This window comes from Microdochium trichocladiopsis (assembly GCF_020744255.1).
Source record: "Microdochium trichocladiopsis strain MPI-CAGE-CH-0230 chromosome Unknown B0I36scaffold_2, whole genome shotgun sequence".
Classification (NCBI taxonomy): Eukaryota; Fungi; Ascomycota; class Sordariomycetes; order Xylariales; family Microdochiaceae; genus Microdochium; species Microdochium trichocladiopsis.
Window position 1 is genome coordinate 34,844 of NW_025763545.1, and position 13,863 is coordinate 48,706.

Genomic DNA, 13,863 nt, shown 5'->3' on the forward strand with positions numbered 1-13,863 from the left:
CGCGGTTCTGAAAAGCGGTGGTGTTCCTGCAGGCAGGTAGACTCGCTTGTGCCGCTGGAAACAGAACAATCACTGTCAGAGGACAACGGCCCCTGTCGCTTGTAGCATCAACACGCAGAGACATTTGAAGATGGGACACAAAAGTCCCACATAGCTTACCAGCGCATGGCGTGATGGGCCGCAGCCTGGCTCGCCTGGGTCTCACAGACCATACACCATACGACAGAATGGCGGGCGACTCACATTTCCTGGCGACCGGGACGCTCATGTCCGGCAACCCAGCAAACCTTGGGGTTCCGGACTGGGGGGAGCCAGCCACTCGCGGATCGCCCCTGGCCCCTGCGTCCGTGAGCATACGGTGTCGGAGCTTGGTCCGCGAGGTTCCTTGCCTCAGGACAAACTCTGTCAAAAGCTGCAGGCCCCCGCTGACCAGGAATGTCCTCGCCCTTGTCCTGGTCGTCTCCAGCCTCGGCGTTCACGCTCACGCAGAGAATAGTCGAAATGATGTCGTGCATTTGGAAAGCCAGGCTCTTGGGTCAACAACCAGGCGGGCCCTCAACAAGTCGACAACCCAACGCCCTTGCTTTTACAATGATCATACAACTATCTTTGGGGGAATACACGGTGCCATCAGTTGCCGACGTGTGGCTGGCTAAAATTGGCATAGTCTTGGGGGACGAAAACAGACAATGCAAAGCGTCGCCTTGCCAAAAGCGCTCTAGAGCAGCACAGCTGAGCCACCATCTACTGGTGATCCGGCTCCTCGGTAAGTTCCTCATCCTAGTGCATACAGCGCCGTGACGAACAGCTGCCTCGAGCAGGCTAGATCGTGTTGATCACTGTTGGTGGGGTTTTGCATTGTTGTCGCAGCTCCAACGCACCAAGGCGAGCCAGAACGGCGACTTTCTGATCTGCAAGCCAATCCTGGCCTCAATAGGCAAGCAACTAATTCTTTACGAGCCAGGATGTTGCCTGGAATGCATAATAAACCACCGCCCATCCTGGTCGCAGCAATTGGATTGCTGCAGAACCCAGGGGTAAAGCATCTCCAACAGCAACACACAACGCCCACACGCGCATGACTTGTTAATGGCTGTGAGTCCTGCTTGGGATCCTGGTAGCCAGAGGCCCATGACGCTCAAAGCAGCCATGATCACCGTGGCCGGCAGGGTCCCTGCCCGAGAGTATCCACTGCCTTCCCGGCGCCTTTGGGCCGTCCCGCGTCTTAGCCGGCTGACTTATTAATGGCTGGGCCGTTGACTGCTCAATTCTCACTTGTTTCAGAGGTCCAAGTCCCGAGCGCGGCCCAGGCTCAATCTCCTCCTGCATTTGCTTTTTCCCCGTATTCTGGAAGTGTCGTCTCCTTCTGTGCCACCGCATAGCTGAAACCCCCACCAAACGACGATCACGGCCCACGTTGGACAGACAGACACGGCACACTGCTCAGTAGCGTCGGTCAGGTAGCATCGCAGCAGGACAATGAAGCGCTACTCGGGAGTCGCAGCAGCCTTGGCTGCCATTACGACCCACGCGGCCGGTGCTGCCGGTGCTGCCGTCCACCAAAGCAACGCATGCGTGAGTTGCACGGGATCCTTCAGGCACACATGGCGGCTCGCTTACCTGCTGCCTGCCGCAAATGCCGCGCGACTAACGCAACGTTCGGATCCAATAGTGCAACGCCCTCTCCAAGCACCCCAGCCTCGCCGGCAAGGTCGCGTACCCAGACACGGCACTCTACAGCACTCGGCTCGACTCCTACTGGTCGTCGAGTGCGGCACTTGCGCCATGGTGTATGGTGTTGCCCACGGCCACCGACGAGGTCTCGGCTGTGGCTTCTGTCCTCAGCACCAACCAGTGCCCCTTTGGCATTCGCAGCGGCGGCCACTCGCAGTGGGCTGGGGCCAGCAGCGTCCAGGATGGCGTGACGATCGATCTCGGTCAGTGGCCCACGAGATCTGACTCGCATTTTATGTTTTTCTTCAAAGTCCGTGCTGGACGACTGGACTGACACTTTTGTGGCTCCACACCGCTAGGCTTCTTCAATAGCACCACCTTTGATGCCGACAGGCAGGTGGCCTCGATCCGGCCCGGGTCCCGCTGGCAAGGCGCCTACGACACGCTCGAGCCGTTTGGTGTCAGTGTGCCCGGCGGCCGTGCTGGTATTGTGGGTGTTGCAGGCTTCACTCTGGGTGGGGGTTACTCGTACTACTTCAACTCGCTGGGCTTCGCCGCCGACAATGTCGTCAACTACGAGGCGGTCCTTGCCGACGGGCAGGTCGTCAATGCCAGTGCCGATGAGAATGCCGACCTCTGGCACGCCCTCAAGGGCAGCTCTGGCAACCTGGGTCTCGTCACCCGGTTCGACATCCGTGAGTTGGACTGCCCTCTCTACATCTCTGATCGGTCGTTCCAGAACTGACAACCGTCCCCAGGCACAATTCCTTCCATCGCCATCTGGGGCGGCCTGACGACGTACGAGCTCGGCTCCATTGACGCCGTGTGGCAGGCATTTGCCAATTTTGCCGACAATGTCGACGCCGACCCGGCCAGCCAGAGCATCGTTTATACCATCTTTGTCGGCGGCCAGTTCATCGTGCAGTCGCTTCTAACCAACCATGACGCCCTTGACACGGCCGCCGCTTTTGCCGAGTTCCGCACCGTCCCGGCCACCGGCACCACGGCAACGGTCCGCACCATCGCCGACCTCGCCAACGAGCTCAGCGGCGGGCAGCCCATCGGCATCCAGTAAGTTTCCCTCTTTTTTTTTTCCCTTCACCGGTACCCTCATAGTCAAATCTAAACCGACTGTACCTGTGTGTCGCACACTAACAACAACCATAGTGCCGACTGGTTCGTCACCCAGTTCAAGACGGACGTCCGCATCATGAAGTTCGTCGCCGAGCAGCACACGGCCATGATCGAGACCCTGCAGACCCTCATCTCGCCCGACGCTCAACTCCAGACCCTGTGCCAGTTCCAGCCCGTGTCCCCCTCAGCCGTCGCCAAGGGCAAGGAGTCCGGCGGCAACGTCATGGGCCTGGACGCCGTCGTCCCCGACGGCAAGGCCACCACCATGTTCCTGTTCACCGCGCAGGTCGTCACGCCCGAGGACGAGCCCACCATCATTGCCCACGCCCTCGACTTTATCGACAAGATTGACGAGTTCTCCAAGAGCCTCGGCCAGTTCATCGACTGGAAATTCCTGAACTACGCGTACAAGACGCAGAACCCGATCGCGTCGTATGGCGCACAGGATGTCGGCCTGATCAAGGCTGCGGCTGCCAAGTATGACCCCAAGGGCGTGTTCCAGAAGTTGAGACACTCGGGCTTCAAGATTCCTGCTTGAGCTGAGCCCGGAACCGCTCCCCTCGACTCACGCCTCAACGAGCCAAGATATTCATGATGAAAGATAGCGCTAGACATAGACATAGACGCAAAAGAGCAACATTATCATGGTTAACGTGTCACCCTGCACGCGTTAACCTGGTCGGCATTTTGGTGATTGCGGCTCGTATACACTGTACACCGGCTGAACGAGCGCAGAACTCGGGCTTTAGGACAGCGAACGAGTCGACAATGTGTCCCTTCTTGATGACGCGTTGAGTTACAGAACAATGTGAGTTGGGTTCCTCCTGGTAATCAGGGGGAGCAGGCAATAGTGTTGAACAACCTTGATCCCTGGATCGGGCTTGAGTGTCTGAATACCGAAATCAACAGAGACCATCGATCTTGGCGGTGCATTGAGGATCTTAGCATGCCAGAGGTTGTTAGACGCCAAATCCTCACAGAAGGGAAATTTTAATGGACTTGCGTTGCTCCCTTGCCGTAGTTGAGGATGATAGCTTCAGGGCCCAGACTCCCACCGCAGTCTTGTTGAACTTGCTGTTCTCGCAAACATGCCCCGATGGCTGGTCCACCTTCGCAGTGAGGAGCTTGGTGTGTTCCTCGACGTGTGTCCTGGTGACAACTTGGAAGGGAGTGAGACTGGCATGCCTCCGAATCTCCTCTAGGGTCGTTGCGCGCAGCTCGCCACTGTCCAGCTTCTGGAGGATATGCAGCTGCTGTGCTTGCATGTGCACATGGGTGTACACGAGTCGCATGGTGTTCACATCGTCCTTTATGGCCTTGAGTCCTGCGGCAAACGGCGCGAGCCCCATGATCTCGGTGTGATCGGTCGTTACGTTGCGTTTGATTGCCTCATGGGTGCTCCTGTTGGGGCGGAGGAGCACCCAGGCCAGGATCTTGGAGATGCGAGTAGGGAGCGTACCAAGCATCTCACCAAACATAATCTTTGTGGCCTCAGGGCCCTCCTCTTGAGTCAAAGAAATGGACTCTATATTGCCGCTCTTGGTTATATCGAATTGTGTGCCGACGACGTTCTTGAGGAAGCGGAGGGCGAGTTCGTGGATCTTGGGTTTGGTGTAGAGCTCGCCTGGAGGGTAACACGTCACATACACCTCGAGAGGTACTGTGGCCTTGACCAGTTGGTTTCGCTTGCCTCCTTTCTTGTTGCCATTGTCTTTGTCTTTATCCCCGCCCTTGGTTGGCTTGGCGGGAATGGTGACTGTGAAGCGTTTGTCGGGATACCGACCAGTGGCCTTGCAGCAGACGGCAGCGCAGATTGCAGGTAGGACTTGGTAGGAGTCGTCACGCTCGAAGTTCTAGTAGATGAAGGCAACAACCTGCAACAAGGTGACGATTTTGTGGGCTTCAATATGAATCACAAGTGCCAACTTTCCACTAACCGTCATGTATCGGGATGGCTCATAACCTCTCTTCAATTAAATTGTTGCCTTAGATAAAACCTGTCGCAGAGGCACACCTCTCTTGATCAGCATGTCTTGATTACCTCCTCCATGGAACCCGTGACCGCGTGACGCTTACAAGCCTTTGCAGTGCCCTTCCACAGGACAAGACTTCCTCAATCTATGTACGAAATCGAAGAGCGCAGAGGGTATACGTTCATTGTCACGGTAAATGTCAAAATCATGACCTGAAAGGCAATTACTACACGGGCATGAAGAATTGCTACCCGGGCATGACTCTTACACGGGCATGACTTCTATCGCCTCTGATTCGCTCATTTTTTTCCTTCGACCCACAGGTACATCAGTGCAAAGGCGGTGAAGCAAGCTCTCTTAACAAGGCCGTGCTTTCGGTATAGTCAGAACCAACCAGGTCAACCAGGCCTCTAGAACAGGTCTTAGGCGTATATCAAAACAAGGTCTGGTTTTCAATACAGAACACGGCCAATTCCAGCACGCCCTAGAGGGCAGCTATCTATATCTCTATCCTCTAACTACTATAGATGGAAGAACCTCCTCGTCGCTGTAAAGCAGCTCCCACTGACTCCTTCGCCTGCGAATGCTAGATTGCGTCTTCCGTCCGTTGGCACGTACTCCTGTAGTTCTTCCAGCTCCAAGAACAGCTGACCGGCTGCGCGTCTGGCGCTGGGATGAGGCACTGGCCTGGCTACTAGCCTGGCTGCTGGCCTGTTGGCTCGCTTCCAGAGCAAGCCTAGCTAGCGTTGACTTGTTGTGACTTCCTGGTGGTCGACCTCGTCTGCGCCCTGTCGCTTGGCTTGCTGGATTGCTGGCTCGTTGGCCACTCGGCTGGCTGCTTGCCTCAATGGCTAGCCGCGCTGGAACAGCCTGTGTGGTGTTCTTAGGTCTGCCACGGAGAGCAGTGGCGATCTTAGGGTCGAGGATTCGTCGGTATGGATCTCGAGAGGATGGCTCTCGTAGGCGCCACCGAGGATGGACCTCCCATTTGGTGAGAGGCGTGCCACTCACCAGCTTTGAGTAGATTGTGTGGCAGCAGGGGATTCCAAGCTCGGTCGAAACCGAGCAGTCCTCACTGCAATCGCCAATGGGGTCAGGGAACGGATTCTTCCCCGTCGGCATTGCTTTCCTTGCTAGCCGATATTGTTTGTTGATAAGCCCGAGACCCTTCGAAGAGAGTGCTGTCCGGGGTTCGCCTAGATACTCCGAGCTGGACCCTATGTACTCTCGCGCGGTAAGTACCTCGTCCGCTGCGCAGGCGTCGTTGAAATCTCGCTCCTGGTCCTTCATCATGTCCTGCATAGCCTCGATAAGCCGATAGAGATTGCTCATACCATTCAGGAGATAGCTCTTGATGTTGTTGTTGCTTGCTTCTGTCCCAGATGTGACGCGTATGCCGAAGTTGCGATAGTTGCGAATGAAACATCGTGCCCACTGCGCCCTGACAGGCATGTAGGTTCCATGAAGATACCGCAGGATGGCCCGCTGATCGTCAAATTCCCTACAGAGGCTTCCCCACGCCTTCTCGTGAGCCTCCTCTGTCTCCGCAAACAAGACGACCTTCCACATCATGAGAACCCCTCGATGGCTATGAGGGACGACTTCAGCTGTCTGCGCGTTGACCAACTGTCCGTCTTTCGGGCCGAGCTCAGCCTGTGCCTGTGGAGCGTAGTCCTCCCCGTTGCTGCTGTCGGGACTACTACTGCTACATTGGCCCTTGACCCACTTCTGCTTTGACTTGAGCAAGACGTTAGAATTGATGTGGTGGATGCACAGCTGCTGCTGTGCATCAGGGAACTGATCATTCAGGGCGGCCTTCATCTGACCGTCGAAGTCAGTAATGATAACGTCCGGTTGGCGAATAGAGTGCTGCTCTGAGATCTGTCGAATGCTCTCAGAGAGGAACTGGAACCCCTCCCGTCTCTCGTTGTCGATCAGACCGAACGCCGCATTGTAGACAGAACCAAGGCAGGTCTGTCCTGTTGCTTGGAATAATGGAAGCTTGAAGCGGTTGGTGTTGTATGTGTTGTCGAAGCTGATGACCTCAGGAAACCGCTTCCACATCTGGAGGCAGTACGGAAAGGTCCAGACAAGACCGACGAGGCGGTTTGGCTCATCATCCGCCCACTTAACAAGATAGGGAATCTCCATCTCGTCGAACAGCTTGATCAGTGCTGCAGTAGGAGTGTGGCCGCTCAACTTGTCTCGACTGATACGAGACCTGGCGTTATAGATATCCTTTCGTGTAAAAGATGACTCGGGATGCTGCTCCAGGACGATCGCGCGTACGTCACGGGCCCGAATTCCGACCCGACGGCTTGTCGATTCGACTGTTGCCCTGATAGGTGTAGTGAGTCGTCTGTGGGAGGGATGGGCGGATGGTTTGATACTGGCCCGGTGGTTATGCTGGCTATGCTCGGAATTATCGTGGTGTCGTAGAAGCCATCTACCCTCCTCCAGTGCTTCGGCAATGACCATCCATTTACAACCACACTTTCGAGACTTCCGTTGCCGAATACCGGTACTCTCTGAGGGGCGTGGTTCTCCGAATCGATCGCATTGGAAAGAGTACCGGATCTTCCGACCCTTATATGAGTAGGCATTTCGTCGAACAATACCGAAGCCATTAGCCTTCGCGAAAGTATTCACCCACTCGAACAGGACTTCGGCTGACGGCGCTGGGTCGTCTGGGATAGGTGGGTTCGGGATCGGGTCAGGGACAGGCGACAAGGGGTGGTCGGGCGAGGGCGGCGAGGCGATAGGCGGAGAGTGCCTTTCTCGGGGAGGCGAGTATGGCGGAGATGATTCGAATGGAGTTGAACTGAGCGGCGAGTAGCCCCATATCTCGCGCCATTGGCGGACTCGTTCGTATGACCGGACGAGCTCGATGGTAAGTCTTCGATCTGTCCCAATCACCTCGCGCACTAGCCTAAGGGCGGACTGAAACTGGGGTCTTGTTGGAGAGAATTGTTCTTGTGCTGATTGTTGTGGAGAGCAGGCAGGTGGCTGGTCGATTTCCGGGCCTGGTATAGGCATTCTTACTCGTTGCGACCGTCTTCCTCGGGTTGGGAAATCATTCGATAGGTGAATCTCATGATCGAATCGCAGCTCCCATGGTGGCTCGTTCAGCCCACGCGATCCATGGGGGCGTGGAGCGGTCGTGAAGGTCTCTGGGTACGAGGCGAAAGCATTACAGAGTGCCTCGTCGTCTCCCACGCCATAGTGTGGGCCAATGCTCGTCCCTGTGCTATTAGACGAAGGTGGTCTTGAACTCTCAGATTGGTTCTGCCGCTGTCGTTTTCGAGGACGTAATTGATAGCTTCGAAGTCGTTGGTTGCTTGCTGAGCTAGATCGAGAGCCGGGCTGGGACATAATGACGGCCTTGATCGCGACAGGAAGAGTGTCGCACGCACGGATGAGAGCATGGTTAAAGGGGCAGTTGATTTGACTATGAAAGAAGGAAAGAGGGGACCAATTTCAGCACAAAGGAATGACCTGCTTTGTGATGCAGATGCCTTGGAAGATGAGGCTATTGGATATTCCTGATACAGCGTGTGTTTGAGTGTTGGTCTCAGCAGGGGGCCTAACACACCACGCCTGGAGCCCTGGGACCTTGACAAATATGGTATCTTTCACGAACAATCATTATCAGTAGGCTTGACATGCGACAAGAGGTAATTGGTGTAGTAGCTAGCTAGTGAATAGCTTCCATATGTCTCGTCGATCGTCGTGGTGGAGAGCTAATCCCGAGGTACAAGGGAAGCGTTGGCAGAATCTAGATGCACTAACAAAAAGGGATGGACCAATCAGAGGCTGCAAAAGGTCATGCCCGTGTAAGAGTCATGCCCGGGTAGCAATTCTTCATGCCCGTGTAGTAATTGCCACCTGAAATGTGGAAATTATGAGGTGAACCCAAATTGGATAACTCAACATCGAAATAATGACTCGAGTGGTATACATAGAACTAAGACGCTGCCCTCTCACGAAGTATGAAAGCTCAGCCGCTTCGTTGGGGGAACGATGGTTGGGTTCCCATATACGTCCTGTCAAGCACAGACCTCAGCCTCTCTTAGCGCCCACCACTGGGTACCACTTCAGAGACGAGAGATACAGGAGGAGAGAAATGCGAAAGAATTGAAAACTAGTAGTCGTCGGGAATCGCTTCAGCTACTGCCTCAGCGTCTGCCTCAGGTTCGGGTGCTTCTTCCGGATCTGATTGTGGCTCATGGTGAAGGGTTAGAGCTGCCAGTTCTTCTTCAATTTCATCGAGCCTCCTGCGGTCCGACTTGCCTAATTTGCCCCTTCTGGCCAGCTTCTCTCGAAGGTCCTGTTCCTCAGCTCGTAGTTCCTCTATGTGTTGACGCTCATGTGCCTCACGATCCTTGGCCGAGCGGATCACGGTACGCAGAAGCATCTCTGTGATTGAGATGGTCATCTCGGCATTCTCAGCAGCCATGATCTCCGATGCTAAGAAGGCCTCAACGCTGGCATATGTCGCATCGAGCAAAGTCTTCGTGTAGCTGCAAAGCCATGCATCGTTGGCGTCTGGGAGCGGGCAGGCCTTCTTCACGGCGGCTAAAGCTTCGGCAGGGTCGAGATCGTCGGTGCGACTCTCTATGTCCTCTTGTGCCAGGACTGCCAGGTCGGTCATGTTGTACTTGCGCGCTAGCTTGTAGACGTCGAAGCTGGAGCGCAGCAAGTCGGTACTGCGCTCTGCGCTGTTCTGGTCGTGGACAGCCAGCGCAAGAGGATCATAGCTGCCTTTGTACATGAAGCTGACAAGGGCATGACCTGCCACAGTGGATACTTCAGACATGTCGAATTCATTTCGTGCTGCGACCACGGCATGGAGCTTCGGCACGGTCTCGACCACGAATCTGTGGACATGGAGCACTTGATCTGCGAAGTGAAGGGCGACGATGTCCGAGTATGGTCTGCAGCCGTTGTTCAGTTCGTGCCTGGGCATTAGTGATCCAGCTTCGAGTGTACTCACGACATTTTGTTAGGAGAGCTTGCGCTCAACGCAGGAGACAGATGCTTGGAACCAGTGCCGGATGGACAATCCATGGCGACCTGGATCATGTTCCAAGTCGGTGATACGTAACACCGAGGACCGTGATTATGGATGATGGGATGTCACAAATCGAAGTGAATAACAACTTGACCGAGATACGACTGAGTTGGTCAGAAGTGGAGAACTGAGCAGGAAAGGAAGGGAGGAGGTTGATGCACTCTGGGGAGGGAGTAAACCTCTATGTAGGCGACACTAACGCACTCGCTCTTCGGCGGCACATTGTTGGGCTCCCATGCATATTGCAGCCAACATCCATGGAGGTTGATTATTGGTCACGTAAGGCTGTGAAATCAGGTGAGACAAGACGAGTTCAAGTGGCCGGCCTCCCACATGTGCATTGCACGCGGAATGGAGGCTGGCTCTGACACTCCATTGGGTGGGCGGTTATGATGGACACCAACCAACATTTCAAGCCATGGCAGAACATCATACAGCAATTGAAAATAGACTGCTCATATAGACAGGGGATCCTTGGGAACGTCGTGACAACCGAGGCTGGTCGTCGTTCGCACTGGTGTTTACAAGGATTCGTTGCATGCCATAAAAGCACTGGATTGATGTACAGCTCGTGTGCACCGAAGAAGCACGCAGGGAGACTGTCAAGCAGGAATCCGTCACCATTTGCGAGATTCACTGCCCTGTAAAGAGACGAAGTGTACCAATATCCCACACTACACAACTTGTGCCTTGCAAGCGCTGCCTTGTCAACGACCAAATGATCTAGATTCCTAGTTTGTTGTAGCGATTGAACGCATGCACAAGAAAACACCACAAGTCTGTCTCAGCCGATGCGCTCCTCTTTTCTACGCAACGTCCTCCTTGTGCTCCGCCGTCACACCCTCGAGCCTCTTATCTGCAGCCAGGCTTGTCTCTGCCCTCTCGCCGTCGAAGATGACAGCGATCTCCTCCAATGAATAACCCTTGGTCTCGACGAACAGGAACCAGATGAGAGTGAGGAGGATGCACAGGATGGCCACAAAGACAAAATAGTACTTCCACCCCAGGGCCTCCATCCCGACGGGGTTCACAAACTGTGCAATGAGCAGGGCGCACGAGTTGAAGAAGAACTCAACAGCCATGCCCTTGGCGCGGAGGGAGTAGGTCCAGATCTCGGCAGGGTACTATCCACGCACCAAGTTAGTATCCAGGTAACTGTTGTGACTGCAAAGTCAGGAGGAAAGCGAGGCGCCCTTACCGCCACCAAGAGAGGTGTCCACGCAATATCGTAGTGGAAGTACACCACAAAGATGAATATGACCACCGCGATACCAGCGCCCGAGTTGCCAGACTCGTTGTTTACTGCTGAGCATGCTGTCCACGCAATGTACGAGAGTAGCATGCCGCTCGTCGACCAGAGCCAGATTGTTCGACGGCCAAGTTTGTCAACCAAGAAAGCGCCACCAAGGGCCGCGCCAAAGTTGAAGATTTGTAGCATGCCGTTGATCAGGTTCTGGTCAAAGGGCGAGGTAATGCCGACTGATGACAGGACCTTGGTGAGATAGTAACTCGTTACTGCAACACTGCAAAGGCTGTTAGTGGCGATATCTCCACACGTGGTCACGAAAGAAGAGAACTCACCCATTGAGCTGAGCCCCTGTCCCGACGAGGAGGGTGATTGCGAGACGTTTCCTGTTGCCTGGGGTCGCTACCAAGGACAGCCAGTTGGTGTTTTTCGCCTCCTGTTCCATCTGGATCGACTCCACAATTTCTGACATCTCGCGTGCAACCAATTGGCTATCAGGGCGTGGATCATGGTAACGGGCAAGCACATCTCTGGCATTGGCCACTCTGTCCTTAGCGACGAGCCATCGGGGCGACTCGGGGACGAACCAGAGGAGGATGACTTGGGTTAGGGGAAGGAGGCCCTGGAAAATGGTTGGAATTTTCCACGCCAGCGAGCCAGGAAGATTCTGCGTGCCGAAGGTCACCCAGGCGGCCAAAATAGCACCAGAGTAATATAGTCTGTACCCGGGTAGATGTGTGAGCCTCGGGAAGATGTAAGCAGGGACTGGATTTCTCACGTAAAGAACGCCGATGTGAGCTTGCCACGGTGGGTGGGGTATGACAACTCAGCAATCAGCAACGCGCTGGGCGTGATCATGAGTCCAGAGAAGAGACCGAGCAGGCCTCTAGACGCGACAAACATGCCGTAGTTGACCGAGAAGATCTGGATTATAGTGGCAACGACGGTGCCCAGAGCGCCAATGGCAATGGGCAGCCGACGACCGAAGATGTCTGCGAGCTGCGAAACGGCAAACATGGCGGCAATCGAGCCGATGACCATGGCGGCGTTGACGAGGCCGAGACTGATGCCGGCCGGGTTGCCAAAATCGCTGGCCCATTGAGGGAGAGTCTGGAGTCCGTTCATGAGAGAGCCTGTGGATAAGGACACAAGTGTGAGCAGTCTGCCACTTGGGATGCATGTCTTCGATAGTAAGACAGAGTCCAAAGCCCACTCACCATCGTAGCCAGTCACGGAACTGGATAAAAGCAGTACGCTGAGGCGAAGGTTGAGGCTGAGGAGGTGAGGCTGCTGCCACCACCATTTGTCCGTGTCGGGCAATACCTCAGCGAGCGCAGCACCAACAATCTTGGTGTTGCCCTCCTTGTTCGTGAGTTTGCCCATGATGGGTGGCGTGGATTATCCCGGGACTAGGGGAAGAATACGACAGAAAATGGTTCGGTGAGCTCTACGTGCTAGAGGCAGGCGGGACCAGATTCGTAGAGCACGAGGGGACGGGTCACATATATATGCTGACCATAAACGGCACGCTGCCACAAACAGAGAATGAGACTACTACAGCCATGACAGGAGCCAAGCTTCTCAATAGCGGCGCATGTCACGTCGTCCTTGCTTCGTCGGCCTGGGCATCGACTGGCACAACGTGGTGAAGTGCGGAGGCACTGACTGGACAGGGGTGTTCTCCACAGACCATCTATCTCCACGCTGGGGCCGTGCTCTTTGGCCTCGTCTCGGGTCTCGCTGGCCAGTCAGTGGGCACCTTGCTGCGAACACGGACCGCTAGAGGGTCACAGTTGCCCACGAATCTGCACTTAGTCGCGCCCGCTCAAACACCCGAGGAGAGACGATCGGGACCAACGTCACATGCAGCTGGACCTAGGGTGTTGGAGCGGAGAGAATCTGGGGTTTTGCCCCGCCGCGCCGGCGAATCTTCGGGTCACCAGGACTTGTGCTCGGGCCTTGGCTTGGAGTAGTCGGTCTCGTTTGGGCATGGGAATTCAGCAAATGGAGGTGGCGTGCTTGCCCCTGGATTGTTGGCTTGCTAAGGATCAAGTGCCCACGTATGGCTCTCACAAATGACTCGGGAGTTTCTTCCGGGGCCACTGTTCACTGGCAGCACGGTTGGCGGTCGAACGTCTGTCTGGTGCCGGGAGCTAGCATCAGGGATGCCAGACACCACTGGAACAGATGCTGGGAAGGTTGAGATTCGAACAAACAACATGGTCGAGCGTGTTCCTCCCAGTGTCCACGGCAGCGACACTGACTCATGAGTGTTGTTACCTTGACTGTGTCGCTGAGTCGTGATGCCCTCAGCACCTCGCCATGGACGGCCTTCAGAACCCCGCATAAGAAGCTTGGCTCGTCGCGCGGCATGACGGGTGGGCTGAAGTGTGGCGCGGTCCGTGTCCAATCTTTCTTTGGCAAGCTTGCTGTTGTGGACCAAGAGAATTAGGCATCATGGCGGACCGCACGAACGACTGCCGTCGGCCAACCACAATGCTCCGCCAAAGGGTCTTGGCCTGTCTGGATCCGACAGCAGCGATCGGGCAGTCCAGGGGCATTTCACCCCTGTTCCACCCCTCCGTGTCTCCCCACATATGCTCCCCCGAACTCAATGCAGCCCATGCGCTCCAGCAGACACAATGAGCTGAAAACATTGCCTCGGAAGCCCAGTAGCTGGGCAATCCTCTAAGAGCCCACTCGCCTTGGCTACCGTCCTCTATTCGGCCCGACTCCGCATCATGACCTGGGGATACATGATGCAG

At 55.4% G+C, this 13,863-nt stretch overlaps 3 protein-coding genes across 3 annotated transcripts; 1 reads left to right on the forward strand and 2 right to left on the reverse strand.

The window, feature by feature from the left end:
- The first annotated feature begins 1,302 nt into the window (after positions 1 to 1,302).
- B0I36DRAFT_61339 (FAD binding domain-containing protein) lies at positions 1,303 to 3,564 on the forward strand. Its single transcript, XM_046163097.1, has 5 exons — positions 1,303 to 1,575; positions 1,673 to 1,937; positions 2,034 to 2,369; positions 2,433 to 2,745; positions 2,842 to 3,564. The coding sequence occupies exons 1-5, from the start codon at positions 1,480 to 1,482 to the stop codon at positions 3,344 to 3,346; spliced, it is 1,515 nt and encodes a 504-aa protein (XP_046016158.1). The 5' UTR covers positions 1,303 to 1,479; the 3' UTR covers positions 3,347 to 3,564.
- A 5,358-nt stretch (positions 3,565 to 8,922) lies between these two features.
- B0I36DRAFT_358789 (uncharacterized protein) lies at positions 8,923 to 9,848 on the reverse strand (the record flags this gene model as incomplete). The annotated part of the gene is made up of 2 exons (XM_046158016.1): positions 8,923 to 9,715; positions 9,775 to 9,848. 2 exons carry the CDS (start codon positions 9,846 to 9,848, stop codon positions 8,923 to 8,925), a joined length of 867 nt encoding a protein of 288 aa, XP_046016159.1.
- Positions 9,849 to 10,585: 737 nt separating this feature from the next.
- B0I36DRAFT_380346 (general substrate transporter) lies at positions 10,586 to 12,481 on the reverse strand (the record flags this gene model as incomplete). Its single annotated transcript, XM_046160809.1, has 5 exons — positions 10,586 to 10,976; positions 11,051 to 11,375; positions 11,434 to 11,817; positions 11,877 to 12,231; positions 12,316 to 12,481. 5 exons carry the CDS (start codon positions 12,479 to 12,481, stop codon positions 10,659 to 10,661), a joined length of 1,548 nt encoding a protein of 515 aa, XP_046016160.1. The 3' UTR covers positions 10,586 to 10,658.
- Between the last annotated feature and the right edge of the window lie 1,382 nt (positions 12,482 to 13,863).